A 22313-nucleotide genomic window follows, 5' to 3' on the forward strand; every position below is an offset into this window, starting at 1 on the left:
TGGGAGTGCTGTGTGTGAGTGTGGGAGTGGGAGTATGAATGTGGGAGTGTTGTGTGTGTGTGAATCTGTGAGTGTGGGAGTGTTGTGTGTGAGAATGTGGGAGTGTGTGAGTGTGGGAGTGCTGTGAGAGTGTGTGTGAGAGTGCTGTGTGTGAGACTGTGGGAGTGAGAGTGTGGAAGTGTGTGTGTGAGAGTGCTGTGTGTGAGAGTGTGGGAGTGTGAGTGTGAGGGTGCTGTGAGTGTGGGATTGTGTGTGTGAGAGTGCTGTGTGTGAGAGTGTGGGAGTGTGAGTGTGAGCGTGCTGAGAGCGTTGGAGTGTTGTGTGTGTGGGAGTGTGAGTGTGAACGTGGGAGTGTTATGTGTGAGAGGGTGTGAGTGTGTAGGAGTGCTGTGTGAGAGTGTGGGAGAAAGTGTGAGTGTGAGGGTGCTGTGTGTGAGAGTGTGGGAGTGTGTGAGAGTGTTGTGAGTGTGGGAGTGTGTGAGAGTGCTGAGACTGTGGGAGTGTGTGAGTGTGGGAGTTTTGTGTGTGAGTGTGAGAATGTGAGTGTGGAAGTGTTGTCTGTAAGAGTGTGGGAGTGTGAGTGTGGGAATGTGTGTGTGAGCGTGTGGGATGTGTGTGAGAGAGTGGGAGTCTTGTGTGTGAGACTGTGGGAGTGTGAGTGTGAGTCTGGCAGTGTGAGTGTGGGAGTGCTGTGGGTGAGAGTGTGCAAGTTTGAGTGTGAGTGTAGGAGTGGCAGTGTGAGTGTGGGAGTGCTGAGTGTGGGAGTGTGAATGTGAGTGTGGGAGTGTTGTGTGTGAGTGTGGGAGTGTGAGTGTGAGTGTTGGAGTGTTGTGCATGAGAGTGTGGGAGTGAGTGTGAGTGTGGGAGTGTTGTGTGTGAGTGTGGGAGTGTGTCAGTGTGGAAGTGTGAGTGTGAGTGTGGGAGTATTGTGTGAGTGTGTGTGGGAGTGTGAGTGTGAGTGTTGTGTGTGAGAATGTGGGAGTGTGAGTGTGGGACTGTGAATGTAAGTGTGGGAATGTGAGTGTGAGTGTAGGAATGTGAGTGTGAGTGTGGGAATGTGAGTATGAGTGTGGGAGTGTGAGTGTGAGTGTGGGAGTGTTATGTGTGAGAGTGTGGGAGTGTGATTCTGAGTGTGGGAGTCGTGAGTGTGAGCATGGGAGTGTGAGTGTGACTGTGGGAATGTGAGTGTGGGAGTCTTGTGTGTGAATGTGAGTGTAAGTGGGAGTGTTGTGTGTGACTGTGGGAGTGTCAGTGTGAGTGTGGGAGTGTTTTGTGTGAGAGTGTGGGAGAGTGTGAGTGTGGGAGTGTTGTGTGTGTGGGAGTGTGGGAGTTTTGTGTGTGAGAGTGTGGAAGTGTGAGTGTAAGTGTGGGAGTGTGACTGAGTGTGGGAGTGTTGTGTGTGAGTGTGGGACTGAGTGTGAGTATGGCAGTATTGTGTGTGAGAATGTGGGAGTGTGATTGTGAGTGTGGGAGTGTTGTGTGTGATTGTGGGAATGTGAGTGTGAGAGTGGAAGTATTGTGTGTGAGAATGTGGGAGTGGGAGTGTGAGTGTGGGAGTGTGAATGTGAGTCTGCTATTGTGAGATTGAGTGTGGGAGTCTTGTGAGTGTGTGTGAGTGTGAGAGTGTGTGTGAGTGTGGGAGTGTGAAAGTGAGTGTGGAAGTCTTCTGTGTGAGTGTGAGTGTGGGAGTGTTGTGAGAGTGTGGTAGTGTGTGAGTGTGAGTGTGGGAGTGTTGTGTGTGAGAGTGTGGAAGTGTCAGTGTGAGAGTGAGGGAGTGTTTTGTGTAAGAGTGTGGGAGTGTGAGTGTGGGAGTTTTGTTTGCAAGAGTGTGGGAGTGTGAGTGTGGGAGTGTTATGTGTGTGTGTGGGAGTGTTGTGTGTGAGATTGTGGGAGTGTGTCAGTGTGGAAGCGTGAGTGTGAGTGTGAATGTGGGAGTATTCTGTGTGAGTGTGAGAGTGTGAGAGTGTGTGCAAGAGTGTGGGAGTGGGAGTGTCAGCATGGAAGTGTGTGTGAGTGTGGGGGTATTGTGTGTGAGAGTGTGGAATGTTATGTGTGAGAGTGGGGTAGTGTGAGTGTGGGAGTCTTGTGTGTGAGTGTGAGTGTTTGAGTGTGAGTGTGGGAGTGTGAATATGAGTGTGGGAGTGTGAGTGTGAGCATGTGGGTCTTGTGTGTGAGTGTGAGTGTGGGAGCGTGAGTGTGAGTGTGTGAGTGTGAGCGTGATTGTGGGAGTGTTGTATGTGAGTGTGGTAGTGTCAGTGTGAGTGTGTCAGAGTGTTTTGTGTGAGAGTGTGGGTGTGTGAGGGAGAGTGTGGGATTGTGTGTGTGTGTGGCAGTTTTCTTTATGAGAGTGTGGGAGTGTGAGTGTGAGTCTGCAAGTGTGAGTGTGGGAGTGTGTTAGTGTGGGTCTGTTGTGTGTGAGTGTGTGTGGGAGTTCTGTGTGTGAGAGTGTGGGAGTGTGTGAGTGTGGGAGTGTGAGTGTGGAAGTCTGCTTGTGAGTGTGGGAGCATTGTGTGTGAGAGTGTGGGAGTGTGTGTGTGAGTGTTGTGTGGGAGAGTGTGGGAATGTGTGAGTGTGGGAGTGTTGTGTGTAGGAGTGTGAGTGTGGAAGTGTTGTGCTTGAGGGTGTGGGAGTCTGAGTGTGAGTGTGGGAGTGTGAGTGTGGGAGTCAGTGTGTGTGGGAGTCTTGTGTGTGAATGTGTGAGTGTGTGAGTGTGGAAGTGTTGTGTGTGAGAGTGTGGAAGTGTCAGTGTGATTGTGAGTGTGGGAGTGTTTTGTGTGAGAATGTGGGAGTGTGAGTGTGAGTGTGGGAGTGTTGAGTGTGAATGTGAGTGTGAGTGTGGGAGTTTTGTGAGACTGTGTGTGTGTGTAAGTGTGGGACTGTTATGTGTGAGAGCGTGGGAGTGTGTCCGTGAGGGAGTGTTGTGTCTGAGAGTGTGGGAGTGTGAGTGTCAGTGTGGAAGTTTGAGTGTGAATGTGGGAGTATTGTGTGTGAGTGTATGAGTGTGGGAGTGTTATGCGTGAGTGTGTGGGAGTGATTGTGTGGGAGTCTTGTGTGTGAGTGTGAGAGTGGGAGTGTGAGTGTGGGAGTGTTATGTGTGAGAGTGTGGGAGTATGTGAGTGTGGGAATGTTGTGAGAGTGTGGGAGTGTGAGTGTGGGAGTGTAGTGTGTGAGAGTGTGGGAGTGTGTCAGTGTGGAAGAGTGGGTGTGACTGTGGGAGTATTGTCTGTGAGAGTGTAGGAGTGTTATGTGTGAGAGTGTGGGAGTGTGACTGTGAGTGTGGGAGTCATGTGTGAATGTGTGTGAGTCTGGGAGTGTGTGAGTGTGGGAGTGTGAGTTTGAGTGTGAGTGTGTGACTGTGAGTGTGAGAGTGTGAATGTGGGAGTCTTGTGTGTGAGTGTGAGTGTGTGACTGTGAGTGTGGGAGTCTTGTGTGTGAGTGTGACTGTGATTGTGAGTGTGAGTGTGGGAGTGTTTCTGAGAGTATGGGAGAGTCAGTGTGAGTGTAGGAGTGTGATTGTGAGTGTGGGAGTGTGGTGTGAGTGTGGGAGTCTTGTGTGTGAGTGTGAGTGTGGGAGTATTGTGTGTGTGAATGTGAGTATGGGAGTGTTATGTGTGAGAGTGTGGGAGTGTGAGTGTGTGGGAGTCTTGTGTGTGAGTGTGAGTGTGAGTGTGGGAGTGTTGTGTGTGAGTGTGGGAGTGTCAGTGTGAGTGCGGGAGTGTTGTGTGAAAGTATGGGAGTGTGAGTGTGTCAGTGCTTTGTGTGAGTGTGAATGTGAATGTGGGATTTTTCTGAGAGTGTGTGTGTGAATATGTGAGTGTGTGTGTGAGTGTGGGAGTCTGAGTGTGAGTGTGGGAGTGTGATTGTGAGTGTGGGAGTCGTGTGTGAGTGTGTGTGAGTGTAAGTGTGTGAGTGTTAGTGTGGGAGTCTTGTGTGTGACTGTGAGTGTGGGAGTGTGAGTGTGAGCGTGGGAGTCTTGTGTGTGAGTCAATGTGAGTGTGAGTGTGGGAGTGGGAGTGTGATTGTGGGAGTGGGTGAGTGTGGGATTCGTGTGTGTGAGTGTGAATGTGAGTGTGGGACTATGAGTGTGAGTGTAGGATTGTGAGTGTGAGTGTGGGAATCGTGTGTGAGTGTGGGAATGTTGTGTGTGATAGTGTGGGAGTGTCTGTGTGTGAGTGTGGGAGTGTTTTGTGTGAGAGTGTTCAAGTGTGAGTGTGGGTGTTGTGTGTGTGAGTGTGGGAGTTTTGTGTGTGAGTGTGAGTGTGGGAGTGTTGTGTGTGAGAATGTGGGAGTGTGAGTGTGGGAGTGTGAATGTGAGTGTGGGAGTGTGAGTGTGGGAGTGTGAGTGTGTGTGGGAGTGTGAATGTGAGTGTGGGAGTCTTGTGTGTGACTGTCAGTGTGAGAGTGGGAGTTTTGTGTGTGAGAGTGTGGTAGTGTCAGTGTGAGTGTGGGAATGTTTTGTGTGAGAGTGTGGGTATATGAGTGTGCATGTGGGTCTGTTGTGTGTGAGTGTGTGAGTGTTGTGTTTGAGAGTCTGGGAGTGTCAGTGCGAGGGTGAGCATGGGAGTGTTTTGTGTGAGAGTGGGAGTGTGAATATGAGTGTAGGAGTGTTGTGTGTGAGTGTGAGTGTGAATGTGAGAGTTTTGTGAGAGTGTAGGAGTGTGTGTGTGTGACTGTGAGTGTGAGTGTGGGAGTGTGAGTGTGGAAATGTGTGTGAGTGTGAGTTGGGGAGTTTCATTTGTGAGAGTGTGGGAGTGTGGGAGTATTATATGTGAGAGTGTGGGAGTATGTGAGTGTGGGAGTGTGAGTGTGGGAATGTAGTGTGTGAGAGAGTGGGAGTGTGTCAGTGTGGAAGTGTGAGTGTGTGGGAGTATTGTGTGTCAGTGTGAGTGTGGGACTGTTATGTGTGAGAGCGGGAGTTTGTGAGTGTGGGAGTCTTGTGAGTGAATGTGTGTGTGAGTGTGGGAGTGTGTGAATGTGAGTGTGGGAGTGTGAGAGTGTGAGTGTGGGAGTCTTGTGTGTGAGAGTGTGATTGTGTGAGTATGAGTGTGGGAATGTGTGAGTCTGGGAGTCTTGTGTGTGAGTGTGAGCGTGATTGTGAGTGTGAGTGTGGGAGTGTTGTGTGTGAATGTGGGAGTTTTGTGTAAGTGTGGGAGTGTGAGTGTGTGAGTGTGAGTGTGGAAGTGTCTGTGAGTGTGAGTTTGGGAGTTTCGTTTGTAAGAGTGTGGGATTGTGAATATAAGTGTGTGTGAATATGACTGTGTGAGTGTGAGTGTGAATGTGAGTGTGGGAGTGTGTTTGGGGGAGTCCTGTGTGTGAGTGTGTTAGTGTGGGAGTGTGAATGTGAGAGAGTGTGGGAGTCTTGTGTGTGAGTGTGTGAGTTTGGGAGTTTTGTTTGTAAGAGTGTGGGAGTGTGAGTGTGAGAGTGTGAGTGTGAGTGTGAGTATGGAAGTCTGCTTGTGAGTGTGAGAGTCGTGTGTGTCAGTCTGTGAGTGTGGGAGTGTGAATGTGAGTGTGGGAGTTGTGTGAGTGTGAGAGTGGGAGTTTTGTGTGTGAGAGGGTGGTGTCAGTGTGAGTGTGGGACTGTATGAGTGTAGGAATGTGAGTGTGAGTGTGGGAGTCTTCTGTGTGTGTGTGATTGTGAGTGTGAGTGGGAATGTTGTGTGTGAGTGTGGGAGTGTCAGTGCGAGTGTGAGTGTAGGAGTGTGTCAGTGTGAGTGTGCATGAGTGTGGGAGTGTGAGTGTGGGAGTGTGGTGTGTGTGTGTGAGTGTGGGAGTCGTGTGTGAGTCTGTGAGTGAGTGTGAGTGTGGAAGTGTGTGTGTGAGTGGGAGTTTTGTTTGTAAGTGTGGGAATGTGAGTGTGTGTGAGTGTGAGTGTGTTAGTGTGAGTGTGGGAGTGTGTGTTGAGTGTGAATATGAGTGTGGGAGTGTGTGTGTGTGGGAGTCGTGTGTGAGTCTGAGTGTGAGTGTGTGAGTGTGAGTGTGGGAGTGAGTGTGGGTGACTTATGTGTGAGTGTGAGTGTGGGAAGATTGTGTGTGAGAGTGTGGGAGTGTCATTGGGAGTGTGAGTATGGGAGTGTTTTGAGTGACCTACAACTGTGAGTGTGAGTGTAGGAGTGTTGTGTGTTAGTGTGTGAATGTGGGAGTTTATTTGTGTGAGTGTCGGAGTGTGTGTGTGGGTGTGTGAGTGAAGTGTGTGTGAGTGTGAATGTGAGTTTCGGAGTTTTGCGTGTAAGTGTGTGTGAGTGTGAGTGAGTGTGAGTGTGAGTGGAAGTGTGTGTGAGTGTGAATGTGAGTTTCCGAGTTTTGCTTGTAAGTGTGTGTGAGTGTGAGTGTGTGAATGTGGGAGTGTGAGTGTGAGGGGGGAGTCCTGTGTGTTAGTGGCAGTGTGGGAGTGTGTGTGGGAGTCTTTGTGTCAGTGTGAGTGTGAGTGTGGGAGTGTGAGTGTGGGAGTGTGTGTGAATGTGAGGGTTAGTTTGGGAGTTCTGTAAGACTGCGGGAGTGTGAGTGTAAGTGTGTGTGAGCGTGAGCGTGTGTGTGATTGTGAGTGTGTGAGTGTGTGAGTGTGAGTGGGTGAGTCCTGTGTATGACTGTCAGTGTGTGAGTGGGAATGTGAGTGTGGAAGTGTGAATGTGAGTGTGAGAGTGGGAGTCATGTGTGAGTGTGAGTTTGGGAGTTTTGTTTGTAAGAGTGTGGGAGTGTGAGTGTGAAAGTGTGAGTGTGGAAGAATGCTTGAGTGTGGGAGTCGTGTGTGAGTTTGAGTCTGTGAGTGTGGGAGTGTGAATGTGAGTATGGGAGTCTTGTGTGTGTGTGAGTGGGATTTTGTGTGTGAGAGTGTGGTAGTGTCAGTGTGTGAGTGTGGAGTGTATGAGTATAGGAATTTGAATGTGAGTGTGAATGTGGGAATGTGTGTGAGAGTGTGGGAGTGTCAGTGTGAGTGTGAGTGTGGGACTGTGAATGTGGGAGTGTAGTATGTGTGTAGGTGTGTCCGTGAGTGTGAGTGTGTGAGTGTGAGAGTGTGAGTGTGGGAGTGTATGAGTGTGGGGGTCTTGTGTGTGAGTCTGAGTGTAAGTGTGAGTGTAAGAGTGTGAGTGTGTGTTTGAGTGTGAGTGTGGGAGTCTTGCGTGTGAGTCTCAGTGTAAGTGTGACTGTGAGTGTCGGAGTGAGTGTGAGTGTAGGAGTGTGAGTGTGAATGTGGGAGTCTTGTGTGTGTGTGAGTGTGTGGGAGTGTGAATGTGATTGTGGGACTGTGAGTGTGGGAGTCTTGTGTGTGAGTGTGTCAGTGTGGGAGTGTGTGAGTGAGGAAGTGTGTGTGAGTGTGTGAGTGTGGAGTGTGGGAGTGTGTGTGAATGTGAGTGTGGAAGTGTGAATGTGAGTGTGAGTGGAAGTGTGTGTGAGTGTGACTGTGAGTGTGGGAGTGTGAGTGTGGAAGTGTGTGTGAATGTGAGTGTTTGGGAGTTCTGTTTGTAAGAGTGCGGGAGTGTGAGTGTAAGAGTGTGTGAGTGTGTGTGAGTGTGAGTGTGGGAGTGTGTGACTGTGAGTCGGTGAGTCCTGTGTATGAGTGTCAGTGTGAGTGTGAGTGGGAATGTGAGTGTGGAAGTGTGAATGTGAGTGTGAGTGGGAGTCGTGTGTGAGTGTGAGATTGGGAGTTTTGTTTGTAAGAGTGTGGGAGGGTGAGTGTGGAAGTGTGAGTGTGGAAGAATGCTTGAGTGTGGGAGTCTTGTGTGTGAGTTTGAGTCTGTGAGTGTGGGAGTGTGAAAGTGTGGGAGTCGTGTGTGAGTGTAAGTGTGAGTGGGAGTTTTGTGTGTGAGAGTGTGGTAGTGTCAGTGTGAGTGTGAGTGTTGGAGTGTGAGTATGAGTATAGGAATTTGAGTGTGAGTGTGGGAGTCTTCTGTGTGTGTGATTGTGAGTGTGAATGTGGGAATGTGTGTGAGAGTGTGGGAGTGTCAGTGTGAGTGTGTGTGAGTGTGGGACTGTGAATGTGGGAGTGTAGTGTGTGTGTAGGTGTGTGCGTGTGAGTGTGGGAGTGTGAGTGTGAGAGTGTGAGTGTGAGTGTGGGAGTGTATGAGTGTGGGGGTCTTGTGTGTGAGTCTGAGTGTAAGTGTGAGTGTGGGAGTGTGAGTGTGGGAGTGTGAGTGTGAGTGTGTGGGGGAGTCCTGTGTGGGAGTGTGAGTGTGAGTGTGTGAGTGTGAGTGTGTGTGTGAGTGTGAGTGTCTTGTGTGTGAGTGTGGGAGTGTGAGTGTAGGAGTGTGAGTGTGGGAGTCTTGTCTGTGTGTGTGAGTGTAAGAGTGTGAGTGTGTGAGTGTGAGTGTGGGAATCTTGTGTGTGAGTCTGAGTGTGTGAGTGTGAGTGTGGGAGTGTGAGAGTGTGAGTTTGAGTGTGGGAGTGTGAGTGAGTGTGAGTGGGGGAGTCCTGTGTGTGAGTGTGACTGTGGGAGTGTGTGAGTGTGGGAGTCTTGTGTGTGAGTGTGGGAGTGTGTGTGGGAGTCTTGCGTGTGAGTGTGAGTGTAAGAGTGTGTTTGTCAGTGTGGGAGTCTTGTGTGTGAGTCTAAGTGTGAGTGTGAGTGTGGGAGTGTGAGTGTGAGTGTGGGAGTGTGAGTGTGAGTCGGAGTCCTGTGTGTGAGTGTGAGTGTGAATGTGTGAGTGTGGGAGTGGGAGTGTGTGGGAGTCATGTGTGAGTGTGAGTGTAAGAGTGTGTGTGTTTGAGTGTGAGTGTGGGAGTCGTGTGTGTGTCTGAGTGTAAGTGTAAGTGTGAGTGTGGGAGTGTGAGTGTGAGTGTGGAGGTCTTGTGTGAGTGTGAGTGTAAGGGTGAGTGTGTGAGTGTGAGTGAGGGAGTCTTGTGTGTGAGTCTGAGTGTGTGTGAGAGTGTGAGTGTGAGTGTGGGAGTCGTGTGAATAGGGAATGTGAGTGTGAGTGTGGGAATCTTATGTGTGTGTCGGAGTATTGTGTGTGAGAGTGTGGGAGTATCAGTGTGAGTGTGAGTGTGAGAGTGCTTTGTGTATGAGTGTAGGAGTGTGAGTGTGAGTGTAGTAGTGTTATGAGTGTGGGAGTGTGAGTTTGTGTGTGAGTGTGAGTGTGGGAGTGTGAGTGTGAGTGTGGGAGTCTTGTGTGAGTGTAAGAGTGTGAGTGTGTGTTTGAGTGTGAGTGTGGGAGTCTTGTGTGTGAGTCTGAGTGTGTGTGAGTGTGGGAGTGTGAGTCATATGTGAGTGTGAGTGTGGGAGTGAGTGTGAGTGTGGGAGTGTGAGTGTGGGAGTCTTGTGTGTGAGTGTGAGTGTGGGAGTATTGTGTGTGAGAGTGTGTGTCAGAGTGTGAGTGTGGGAGTGTTTTGTGTGAGAGTGTGTGAGTGTAGGAGTGTTGCGTGTGTCAGTGTGAATGTGGGTGTTTTGTTTGAGAGATTGTAGGAGTGTGAGTGTGAGTGTGTGTGTATGAGTGTGGGAATTTTGTTTGTGAGAGTGTGGGAGTGTGATTGTGGGAGTGTTATGTGTGAGAGTGTGGGAGTGTGAGTATGAGTATGGGAGTGTTGTGAGAGTGTGGGAGTGTTATGTGTGAGAGTGTGGGAGTGTGAATGTGAGTGTGGGAGTGTGAGTGTGTGTGAGAGTGTTGTGTGTGTGAATGTGAGTGTGGGAGTGCTGTGTGTGAGAGTGTGGGAGTGTGTGAGTGTGGGAGTGCTGTGTGTATGTGTGAATGTGTGAGTGTTATGTATGTGAGTGTGAGTGTGGCAGTGTTATGTGTGAGAGTGTGGGAGCCTGAGTGTGAGTGTGCAAGTGCTGTGTGTGTGAGTGTGGGAGTGTGCATGCACACATGCCATGTGTGAGTTTTGCATGCCTCGGTGTGTATACTGCTTCAGCTACCACTGGGGCTGATGACTCTGCTGGTCATTTTTGAGGCAGGGCTTTCCTCCCTCCACCCCATTCCAGGAGGAGGAAGTTAATTTTGAGAACCAGTAGAAATGTGGGGTCGCTTGATTGGAGAAATTGTGGCTCACAAAGTTTTGGGGACTGATTCCCTGAGGTTGTTGGGGATTTTACCTCTGCGATTCCCCTAACTTAACTGCTCTTCAGTATTAAGCCTATGTGTCACCCTCCCCCCAAAATCTTTCCTAACCCTAGCTAACTCCACTGTTTGGTGGCCAGGGGCTTTCAAGCTCTGGTGAGTGCCCCCTGCTTCCCTCTGGCTCAGCAGTGCGCATGATGTTTACGAATCTATCTGCCCCCCTCAGCTCTGAGCTTCTCTAGGACAGGGACATTCCAGATTCATCACTGCAAGTCAAGTGTCAGATGTAGGGCCACACCTAGGAGGGGCCAGGGGATGTTTGTCCAAGGTGTGTGCTAGCAAGGCCACTCAGGTTGCAGGGTGGGTTTGGGCAGGAGAGAAGGGACCCAGAGTCAGGAAACACAACGGGGAGGTCTTTGCCTTAGTCCAGGTGTGAGAAGATGGGACAAGGGCTTGGACAGTGGGGAGAAGGAGAGTTGGGAGCCTCTACACTAGGGGGTGGTTAAGAAGGGTCAACTCACTGGCCACCAGCTCATGGACTTCCCAGCCAGGAAATAGCCACCAATAGTCCCTCGGTTTGCACGGATGGACGACTGGAAAGGAAATAGATGAGATGAGGATTTCTCAAGCCTCTCTGAACCTCTGCCCAGCCCCCTCTCTGTAGATTTCCTGCCCCTTGGTGCAGGCACTGTTGGGGACACAGAGGGAGAAAACTGAGGCAGAAGAGAGCTGCCTGAGGCTGGTTCCACAGTTTCTAAGCTATGCATCTTGGGAGGGTCACTTTCTCTGTGAGCCTCACCATTCATCTCCCAGAGCCAGTGCGAAAAGCAAAGGCGGTAACAGATGTCATGTGTGTGAAGCCATTGATTGTGCACTCTTGTCCCCTTATCCTTCCTTCCCCAAAGTGCGCTTTCGGAGAATGATTTAGTATCGCCTCCTTAGATGTGTAGTGCTCACCCTTTCTCTGAGCTGATCCCTTCCCTGCTCCCAACAGGGCTCCCATACTGGAGGTGGGAGGACAGAGAGGGCTGCAATTTGACTGTGAGACTTTGAGCCCTGAGCAGAGTTATGGGTTCTGTTTTGGAGTTTCCATCAGTTGAAGTCAGATCACGCCACTGATCCCCATCCAGGACCGTCCTATCTTACACCAGTAGGTGGTCAGTTAGCAGCCTGTTGGAATGTTCTCTGGAGACACAGGGTGTGGGCAGGGCAGTGGGTAGGGAAGGATGAACTTGAAGCAGCTATTCAAATGCAAAAGCCAACAGTTCTCTGACTTTCCCCTACGGGAAAATAATCAGTCACCAGGGAGTGATAAATGTGTGTGATGCCTTGTGCTTGTTAAGCTTTTGCTTGTATTTCACTTGTCAGCTCTCATCCTCTTGGAGGCCATATGAGCAAAACAGATCCATTTTACAGATGTGAAAATGGAGGCCCAACATTGGAAGCAATTTGTCCAAAGTCACAGAGGAGTTGGTGCTTTTCTTGACTGGCCACTTCCAGGACCCAGCGATCATCTGTTAGCCCAATTCTTCCTCATTCCAGCACTAGAAGGCAGGGTCTGTTCACCCCCCTTTACAGATGAGGAAACTGAGGCCCAGAGAGGGTTTCTGACCTGGCCACAGCCTAGGAAGTGATCATCTGGAACTTGAATCACAGCAGAGTCTAAAGGTGCTCACACTTCTGCAGAACACCATGGTGATAACCGCAGTCATTTATTGTCTGCTGATCAGGCACCAGGCACCGTGCCAGGAGCTGCAGTGTCTCCTGTTGCTGAATGATCACAGTGTAGTGCTTACACTGTGTCAGGCCTCTGAGCCCAAGCTAAGCCATCATATCCCTTGTGACCCGATGGCCTGAAGCAACTGAAGATCCACAAAAGAAGCGAAAACAGCCTTCACTGATGACAGTCCACCGTTGTAATTTGTTTCTGCCCCACCCTAACTGATCAATGTACTTTGCAATCTCCCCCACCCTTAAGAAGGTTCTTTGTAATTCTCCCCACCCTTGACAATGTACTTTGTGAGATCCACCCCCTGCCTGCAAAATGTTGCTCCTACCTCAACCACCTATCCCAAAACCTGTAAGAACTAATGATAATCCACCCCCGTTTGCTGACTCCTTTTTCGGACTCAGCCTGCCTGCACCCCAGTGAAATCAATAGCCATGTTGCTCACACAACGCCTGTTTGGTGGTCTCTTCACACAGATGCATGGAGCACTCTTGTTGTTCACCTGAGAAAGCTGATAGGCCCCATATGTTCCCAGGGACTTGAGGCTCTCATTGTTGCAGCTAGGACCTGAACTCAGGTTTCCCTGACCCCAAAGCCTGGCCCCTGCCTATAGCCGGAGGCTCCTGGGAACAATGGAGAATAGAGTACCCTGGGAATCAGCCTGGCACACTTCCCTGAGAGCACATGAGCCCCTACTCGTTTAGAAATCACCTTAACCAAGATGCTAACGAATGCAGGACTGAGGTAGGGCCAGGGGTCAAGAGTTCTCAGAGTTGGGGGCCTTGGGGTGGGAAGAAGGAAGGAGTGAGGCTCAGGACAACCAGGGATGGTTGGGGCCAAAGGCAGCAGTGCTCAGAGAGGAGTCAGGAGTCGGGGGCCTGGTCTGCCTCTGACTCTCTGTGTGACCTCAGACCAGCCGCACCCCTCTCTGCCCTTCTAAAAATGAGGAAATCAGGAGCCTGATTCCTGAAGGCCCTTCCATCTCGGCCCCATGGTTCTATGATCTGCTTCTTTCTGCCTAGCCCTGCCTCAGTCCCACAGCCCCACCCAAGCTGAGAGACCACTACTACCTCCCCTGCTAGTCCCAGCCTCAGGGCCCACTTACCCAGATTCCCACGGCAATGACGAAGACAAAGTAGATGACCACCACGCTGATGTCATAGGCGTGCAGACCAACTCTGGAGTCCTGTGCTACGCGTGGAGCTGTCTCAGTCCTGACCCCGTCCCCTGAAGCTCCAGGCCCCATTGCTGCCAGTTCCTTGCTCATCTGTTAGTGTTGGTCAACAACAGGCTGGACTTTGAGGCGCTCCTGGCTTCATTCCTTTCCTTTAATGATTAAACTGCCCCAAGCACCATTAGTTGGTGAGAAAACTCTGAGCCCTGCTGGCACATATAGTCTTGCCTCCTTTTCTCCCAACTGCCACAACCAACCCCTGCAGGACTCCTTCCTTACCCCTCCCTGCTGCCACTACATGCACACACATACATGTATATGTACACACGTGCACACACATACATGCAATCTCCCTACCGCCAGAGAAGCAGAAGGAGAAAGAGGAGGAGGAGGAGGAGGAGAAAAGGAGCAGAATATTGGAACCCCAGAGGTGGGAAGGACTTCAGAAATCAAACTCCTGTGTGGTGGGGAAACCAAGGTGCAGGGAGCCAGGACTGGAGTCAAATTTTCTTAAGAGTTCAATGCAATTGTCTTTTACCTAGTGGGAGGGAGACAAGGGGAAGGAGGTGAGGAGTCTACTGTGACCCTAGCAAAGTGGTCTCCACCTCATATACTCACACTTCACCCTACCAAGATATTGTGTTCTCTTTTTATACAGTGTAGGAAACTGAGGCCGGGGAAGACACCATGGTTTATTCCAAGGAACTAGGCAGGGCCATCTCTGAAAAGGCAGAGCCAGAATTCACATCTTCTGATGCCTGACCCATACTTCCTATTCTGTGCTGTGACAGATGAAGTGGTTGTGGTCAGGAGGCCTTCCCTGAAAAAGATACAGGGCTCCTTGGTTCCAGGGAAGACCATCTCTGGGACTCAGGCTGCTGAGATTCCAGTCCCAGCTCCACCTCTCACTGAACTACAGATGCCCTTGGTAACCTCTGCAAACCCGGAGCTACTGAATGTTCTTGGGGTTAACACAAAGAAACTGACCTCGACCACCATCTAGCCAAGGGGCCCAGATGCCACGCACATAGATATCTGTTCACATGGTCCTTCCAAATGAGCTGCATTTGGAATATTTCAGTCTTACAAATATTACTCTGCATGCATCTGCTGTAGGACCCAGATTGGAGTAGCAGGAAAACAGATCTCATTGGCCCTGTCCCCCACCCCGTCCCAGCTCTCACTGGCCCTGTCCTGCAACCCATCCCCAGCATCGTATAAGGATCTCAAGGCTGGGTATGAGGACCAGATCGTCTTTTTTCCCCTTTTGGTGGAAAGAAAGGTGAAAGGCAGGATCTTAGACCTTCTCTTCCTAGTTCTCCTATCCCAGAACATCAGGCACAGGCCAGGCTGAGCTCCGAGGAGAGGGACATTAATCTGCGAGAGAAATCAGGGTAGTCCCCAGCTGGGTCAGGGCTCCGTGGGATCTAGCACCTGTTAGGATTAGATACCAGAGAAAGAGTCCTGCATATACACATTTAAAGGCAAGTTTCTCAGACAAACAGGGATTCAAGAGGGGCAGCATTAGAAACATCAGGAAAATGTGAAGGACCAGGTGCCCAGTGGTTCCTGGGGTGAGCTGGATATAGGGGCAGTGGGAAATGAGGCTGGCAGATCTCTGGGTGTTAATCAGGAAGCAGGGAAGGAGTGGTCTGAGCTTAGGTCCCTGAGCACACCACAGTGAGGGCTCTGGATTCTGACGACTCTACCAGAGAAGGGAAGAGGAATGTCGCAGGGAGAAGACAGCTGAACCCCCTTACCCAGCCCTTGGGGTTTGCTATAGTTTGGATGCTTGTGTTGCCTCCAAAATTCATATTGAAACTGAATCCCCAGTGCAACAGTACTAAGAGGTAGGGCCTTTAGGAGTGATGAGCCCATGAGGGCTTCTCCCTCATAGGAGGGATCAGTACCTTATAAAAGGGCCAAAGGAACTAGCCAGGCCCTTTTGCCTTTTTGCCTTCTGCCACGTGAGGACACAGCCACAAGGTGCCATCTTGGAGGCATAGACTGTGTCCTCACCAGACACTAAACCTGCTGGGGCTTTGATCTTGAACTTCCAGCCTCCAGAACTGTGAGAAATAAGTTCCTGTGCTTTATAAATATAAATTACCTGGTCTTAGGTGTTTTGCTGTAGTAGTAGGGATGGACTAGGACAGTGTTCTGCTGCCTGCATGCTCTGTCTCCCCATCCACCTCACAGATGCCTGAGGCTGACCCCCAACCCCTGCACACTTACCTAATCCAAAACTAGCAGGTTTGGGTTTATAGTAGCCTCTCCTCAAATGCATCTAAGACTTATCCGTAAGCTAATCAGGCACATTAGCAGCACAGAGACCAACAAAGCACCAGGAAAGGAGCAAAAAAGACTTTGAAATAGCCAGGATGGACATTCTAAAGCACAAAACCTAAATCTTTGACTTATCAGTGAGCCTTGTGACCCCACTCAGAGCCTGTTTATTTTTGTTTTACCCAGAGTCTTGTTATTCATATCCCAACTCACAACAAATTAGAAGAGAGGGGGCAAGGCTACACAGGGACAGCAAGGAGAATGGCAGCTGATGGGTTGATGGTGCATAAGAGGTCATTAAAACTGGAAAGACCAGGAAAGACAATGCAAAAGATGACCAAATTGGGGCAAATGAACCTATTAAACTGGGTAGATCAACTCTCAACAAAGAGCATTCTTGAGTAGCAGCCAAGATTCACACACATACGATGACCGAGAGTCATCAAGGAAAGATGACTGTGGCCATTATGAGTTTTCTATTTAGAAGGCATGGAGTCTGAAACCCAGGCAGGAAGAGTTTCATGCAAAAAGATCAAACATTTTAGGTAGGTGTTGGCATTCAAGGCTGAGGCCTCAATCATCCAGAATGTTCTCTCAGAGAACTACCGAGAGTGAAGGATGTCCTCATGCTGTCAGTCCTACATTTAAGTGAGGCCTGTCATATCCCTGACCCTGTACAGGGAGCACACATGTCTTTAGTTGTTCATGCCCTGTGGGGAAGACAGACAGTCACAAGACAGGTGACTTTGACACAAAACAGGTCACATTTCTTTCTTCCTTCACCCTTTTCTTCCTTTTAGCTGGATAGCCCAGAGGAAGGAGCAATGTAGTCCTTTGTTGGAGAGACTGAGAAAGACTTATGGGAAAGGGGAACGGTTTCAGCCATGCATAAAAAAGTATAGAACTATAACAGGCCAATAAATGGAAGTTGCCACTGAGGCACCAAGTCATAATACACATAAGAAGAGCAAAGTTGGAGGTTTCCTGCATCCTGATTTCAAAACTCACTACAAAGCTACAATAAAGAAAGCAGTATGGTACTGGCATAAAGACAGCCATATAAACCAGTGGAATAGAACAGAGAGCCCAGAAATAAAGTCTCACAGATACAGTCAAATGACTCTTGACAACAGTACGAAAACCACTCAGTGGGAAAATGACAGCATTTTCAACATGTGATGCTGAGAAAATTGAATATCCCTATACAAAAGAAAGAAGTTGGACCCTTACACTGTATCATATGTGAAAATTAACTCAAAATAGATGGAAGACTTAAATGCAAGAGCTAAGAAAATAAAGCTCTTAGAAGAAAACATAGGGTAAAATCTTCATGCCATTGGGCTTGGCAATAATTTCTTAGTAACAATGCAAAAATCATAGGCAATAAAGGAAAAAATAAATAAACTGAATTTCATCAAAATTAAAGCATCAAAGCACACTATCAACAGAGTGAAAAGGCAACCGATGGAATGAGAGAAAATATTTGCAAATCATACATCTGATAGGGCTTAATACCTATAATATATGAACAATTCCAATAAATCAACACAAATGAAACAAACAACAGTACTCAAAAATAAGCAAAAGAGTTGAATAGACAGTTCTTCAAAGAAGTTATACAGGTGGCCAAAATGCATTTGAAAAGATGTTCAACATCACTAATCATTGTACACTGTGATACAATATCACTTTGTACCCATTTGGATGACTGTTATCAATAAAACAGAAAATAACAAGTGTTGGCAAGGATGGAGACAGGACAGTGGAAACCTTGAGCATCACTGGTAGAAATATAGGATGGTGCAGCCTGCATGGAAAACAGTATGATAGTTCCTCAAAAGGTTAAAAATAGAGTTACTATGATCTTGCAATTTCTCTTTTGGGCATATATCCAAAAGAATTGAAAACAGAGACTCAAAGAAATATTTGTACACCCATGTTCATAGCAGCATTATTCTTAAGGGCCAAAAGATGCAAACAACCCAGATGTCCATCAGCAAATGAAGAGATAAACAAAATGTAGTCAATACATTTAATGGAATATCATTCAGCCTCAATAAGGAATTCAGTGCTGACACATACTACTACAGAGATGAATCTTGACATTATGCTGAATGAAAGATAATTTTTGAATGGCCGAGAAACAAATACATAAGAAAAGAAATAGAGAGTTTACTAGATTAAAAGCTCACATTGAAACCCTCACCTCTCATAAGCAATAGTCCTTGATCATTGATGCCCAGTCTCACTGCCTTTTTTCTTTAGGGCCTATAGCTAGAGCTGTCATAATAAGGACCACAAACTGGGTGACTTAAGCAACAGAAACAACATTCTTGGCCGCCATTCACGGATGCCCTTTGTTGAGAGCTGATCTACCCTATGTGAATGGAACCATACAGCTTTCGTCCTTGTCCCAAATGCTGTGTGGTTCCATTCATATAGGGTGCCTAGAGTCATCAAAATCATAGACACAGAAGGTAGAATAGTGGCTGCCAGGGATTGGAGGAGGAGGGCTTAGGAGTTACTGTTTAATGGGTACAAAGTTTCAATCTGAGAAGATGAAAACAGTTATGGAGATAGATGGTGGTTATGATTGCTTAACACAGTGAGTGTCCTTAATATTACTGAACTTTATACTGAAAAATGGTAAGTTATATATTATGTATATTTAACCACAATAAAACGTATAGAAAAAAAGACATAATATACATACAAATTACAAAATAAAGAGCAGATTTGTAAAAGAAATACTAAGAACTGAATTTGCAATTCCAAAGACTATGTAAGGGGGATACAAAAGGATTTTGTAAATATTTATTTAGACAAATCTTTGCTGTATTTTCCTAATGATCGGGGAAGGGGTGTGGGGCTGCTTGCCCCTTGCTCCAAGTGTAGTTTCAGGTCCAGGAGTGTTGGCAGGGAAATGTGGAGAGCTGGGAGGGGTGCCCCTCAGTTGGGGCACCTTGGACCAGGGTCAAACTCAAGCCAAAAATACATAAAGGGCAAGAGCCTCTGGCCTCCTCTCTGCTTCTCACTCACTTCCCTCCCACTTGAGAACTGTTAACTCTGGCATTAATGAGCTGCAGTTCAAGAAGGGAGGAGGAGTTGTAGGGAGCAGGAATGTTCTGACTTGAGTAGGACACTCTTAAGAAGGCTCTGGCTCCTGAGCCTGGACAACATAAGGCTGATTCTTCTCCGTGGATGTCCTGGTGTAGTGTGCAGGTGGGGGTACTTGGGATTCGTTGGTTTGGGATTGGCCTGCCCTGCTAGCAGTTGGGCAAAGATTGTGGGAGTGTTTCTTTGGCATGTATTTATGTGAACTAGATGTGGGCCACATACATGAAAAAGACAGTGTTGAAATCTTCCATCCTGTTCCATATGCTCCCTAGGGGGAGTGGGTCCTCAGCTGGCAGAATCTGGAAGTGAACCGCTGGAAGTGTGGAGGCTGTGGAAGAACTGAAGTGGCCCACGGATTACCGATGCAGTGCTTAGTGAAGAGTGCACAGGGGAGGTTCCCAGGCTGTGGGACTCCTTCATACTCCACGAGGGCATCCACAGGGAAGAGTCAGCCTTATGCTTGATCCAGGCCCATGAGCCAGAGCCTTCGTAAGAGCATCCTACTAAAGCCAGAACTTCCCTGCTCCCTACAACTCCTCCTCCTTCCTCAAACGGTTGCTCCCAGGGGTCAGACTTAGCAGTTCTTGAGTGGGGAGGAAGAGAGTGAGAAACATGAGAAGCTGGACACATCCCCTTTTCCCAAGGTAGGCAGGCCCTGCAGCAGCCCCAGCTGAGGGTGGTACCTGTAGGGAGGAGAAGTCTCACCTTTGTATGAAGATTGAAGTGTTGCATAATCTATGGCCCTGGGTATTACAATATCCAAATTGAGACTGTGTTTTTAGACTAAAAGTGATAGCAGGGATTTCTATGGCTTAATTGTAACCAGAAGACAAGGGAAGGATTATACCCATTGAACAAGTTGCTTAAGTCATTTGATCAAGAAAATTGCTTTTAGGATTACATGTCCTGAGTCCAGTTTACTCCACCTACAGTTCACAGTAAATGGAGGGTCAAGCCCCTACTTACAGATCCGTAGCTCCTGTCTCCCATAGGCTGTAGGCTGTGCCCTCACTGAAGATTCTGGAAACCAGAGTCCTGCTTGGAATCTCAGAGCCAGCTAATCCCACCAGTTTCACAGCCTTGTCTTCCGACCACACTTACGTATGAGTTCCTGTGCAAAGCTCAGCTCTCTCATCTTCCTGTCCTCATGGGGCTGTGTTTGCCCTGCCCCGTCCAGCTTCCCATTGCCTCTCCTTCTCCATGCTACAGGGCCCAGGTAAACCAACATCTCTGTTCTCAAGCTCTCCATCAGCTAACTGTCTACCAACTGTCGTGGTGACTAGGTTGTCCTGCAGGCACCTGCTTCCTTGGAAGCTTCTCCCAAAGAGGCTGTTCCCTCTCCATGCCCCCCAGGGTTTGGGTCAGAATTTTCCTGTGCTCCCTGGCTGCTTAGCTGAATTCCATGCAGTTCCTAGAGGAGCCCACCCTCCCTCCCCTTCAGCTCTCTGAGTGTTATTTCCTGGAAGCCCGGACTCCTAGCCTGGGAAAATCCTCAACCCCAGTATACTCCCCACTTATCTCTCTGAATGTGATTATTGACTTGGAGTGCATCTGCCTTAGATGTGAGCCCCTCGAGGGTGGGGACCTTGGTATCTTACTTGTGTTTATGCCTACAGTGACTGGAGCAAGTGGGTCAATGGAGGTGGTGACTGGTATTTCAGAAAATCCCTCTTAGGGCCAGCATGGGGGTGGACAAGAAGGAGGCAGTTGATGCAGTAGTTTAGGCAGAGATAGGCACTGAGCTGACAGGGTGGAGAGGAGTGTCCTGGCTGTTCTTACTGAACTGGAAGCGTGCAGACTTGTGTGGCTTCTCCTCCATTCTTCCCACCTGGGGTCCTGCCCACCCCTTAGTGCTCCTTCTTCTCACTCAGCTCCCAGTGCCTACAGAGTGCTCACTGAGTGCCTGCAGCCCTGAGTGAGAAGCAGCCTTGAGTTTGTTCTGCTCTCAAAGGGACTGACATTGTTCCTAGGCTAGGTCAGGTGGGAGGCCTTTGGCTGAGGAAATGCAGCATTGTGGCAAGCTCTAGAAAACAGAGCGTCACGTGCTGAGGATACCAAATGGTCTTCAGCCTGGAACCCTCGAGCTGCACCACGGAATCAGAGTATTACATAGAGAAAATAAGCCCCTTTTGTGTGGCTGCCTGGGTGTTTCTCTGTCTTCTTCCAGCATTCCCCACCCCAAGGAAAATCCTGGGCATGTTCCATGTGCCTCTGGCTGGCCTCCACCCTGGGCACTGCAAGTTCTTCCTGAAAAACCACTCTCAGCGAGTCTTCCTGCTGACAACTTTGCCTCCCAGAACAGTGAGGGGTAAGGAGGCTGATGATTACCAGTCTGTGCCAGAATTATTGGGTAGGTCACATCCCAAATATGGTCTACATTGTTGTATTAACTGTGTGAGCTGGCTTAACTAATCCCATTTTTAGGTGAGGAAATGAGGCTTATTGGCTGATTTTCACTGCTTGTTTGGGTTTTGAATTCCGGCTTGTCTGACTCTGAAAGCTGTGCTGCACCACCATCCCTTCCCTCCAGGGCAGAGGGCATGGAAGGGGCATCCCTCCTGGCGGTGGGTGGACAGCAGCTCTGTTTTGCCCCTCTCCTGGGAGCTCTGAGTGATACAGGAGCTAGAAAGTGTCTCACGAGACCACCAAACAGGCTTTGTGTGAGCAACATGGCTGTTGATTTCACCTCGGTGCAGGCGGGCTGAGTCCGAAAAGAGAATCAGCAAAGGGTGGTGGATTATCATTGGTTCGTATAGGTTTTGGGATAGGCGGTGGAGTTAAGAGTGATGTTTTGGGGACAGGGGGTGAAGCTCACCAAGTACATTCTCAAGGGTGGGGATAATTACAAAGAAACTTCTTAAGGGTGGGAGAGATGATAAAGAACCTTCTTGAGGGTGGGGGAGATTACAAAGTGCATCGATCAGTTAGGGTGGGGCAGAAACAAATCGCAATGGTGGAATGTCATCAGTTAAACTATTTTCCCTTCTGTGGATCTTCAGTTGCTTCAGGCCACCTGGATGTATATGTGCAGGTCACTGGGGATAGGATGGCTTAGCTTGGGCTCAGAGGCCTGACAGAAAGAAATTATTTAGGCAGATTGAAAGGGCACCAGAATCCTCACGGAATTTCCCTTTTAACAAAAAGCAGTCCCCCCGCCCTTTTCTTTTTTTAACAAAAATCATCTCTTTTCTAACAAAGAGTAGTCTGAAAAACTGAGCTGCAGACATAGATAAGCAAGCTGGAAACTTGTACGGATGGATGCTGGTAGCTGTGCCAACTGAAAAGGGCCACCAGGAAGTCAGGTATGTCCAACATGGAGGCTCCATCTTCCCTTTTCTTTGTCACCACATGTACATTAAAGAATCAGGCAGCAAGGCCAGGGAGAGAACCCATCTGCACAAGAAAAGATTAGGGTGGGGCATCAGCTTCTTCTGCGCTATGCAAATGACAAACCTCATCGGACCAGTCTTTTGTGCCTTATGTAAATCAGACACTGTCTCCTCAAGCTCATCTACAAAATCTGCATTTCACCATGGAAGCGGCAACCCATTTTCTCCATGACCCCTCTTCACAGAGGGCTTTTCTTTTTCTTTCGCCTATTTAACTCCCACTCGACCTCACTCTGGTGGGTCTGTGTCCTAGATTTCCATGGCCATGAGACAACGAATGTTGGGTATTTACCCCAGACAACTACACCGCTTCATGAGCGGGCACAAAGATGTCTGGACTGGGGATAGGGATTCCCACTGGGTCTGGGCCCCAGTTCCAGAGGCTGTGCCACCCCCTTCCCTGCCACCTAGTCCTCACTCATCCCTCCTTTCCTGCTCCCCTGTAGCCCTCGTTTCCTAAGGCCTAGTGATGCTATTTTTTTTTCCCATATGCCCATGCTCAACTCAGTTCATATACAAATGCAATTCCATTGATTAATTTCAGTCACTCACTGAGCATATTCTGTGCCAGGCCCTGTATCAGGCTGTCCCAGTGCACAACTCCAGGGAGCACCATTCCCCAAGAATAC

General features: G+C 48.8%; 1 protein-coding gene across 1 annotated transcript in view; it reads right to left on the reverse strand.

Moving 5' to 3' along the window:
• SLC5A9 (solute carrier family 5 member 9) overlaps window positions 1-13037 on the reverse strand; it is a 38915-nt gene extending 25878 nt beyond the window's left edge. The window contains exons 1-2 of the mRNA XM_033226467.1: window positions 12824-13037; window positions 10511-10582 (exon numbers count right to left, since the gene is read on the reverse strand). Coding sequence (XP_033082358.1) covers window positions 10511-10582; window positions 12824-12985 — 234 coding nt within the window. The 5' untranslated portion in view covers window positions 12986-13037. The remainder of the gene's footprint in view (window positions 1-10510; window positions 10583-12823) is intronic.
• Window positions 13038-22313: the final 9276 nt, after the last annotated feature.

This window comes from Trachypithecus francoisi, unplaced genomic scaffold (genome assembly GCF_009764315.1).
Source record: "Trachypithecus francoisi isolate TF-2019V2 unplaced genomic scaffold, Tfra_2.0 Lachesis_group12, whole genome shotgun sequence".
In the NCBI taxonomy this organism is placed as follows: Eukaryota; Metazoa; Chordata; class Mammalia; order Primates; family Cercopithecidae; genus Trachypithecus; species Trachypithecus francoisi.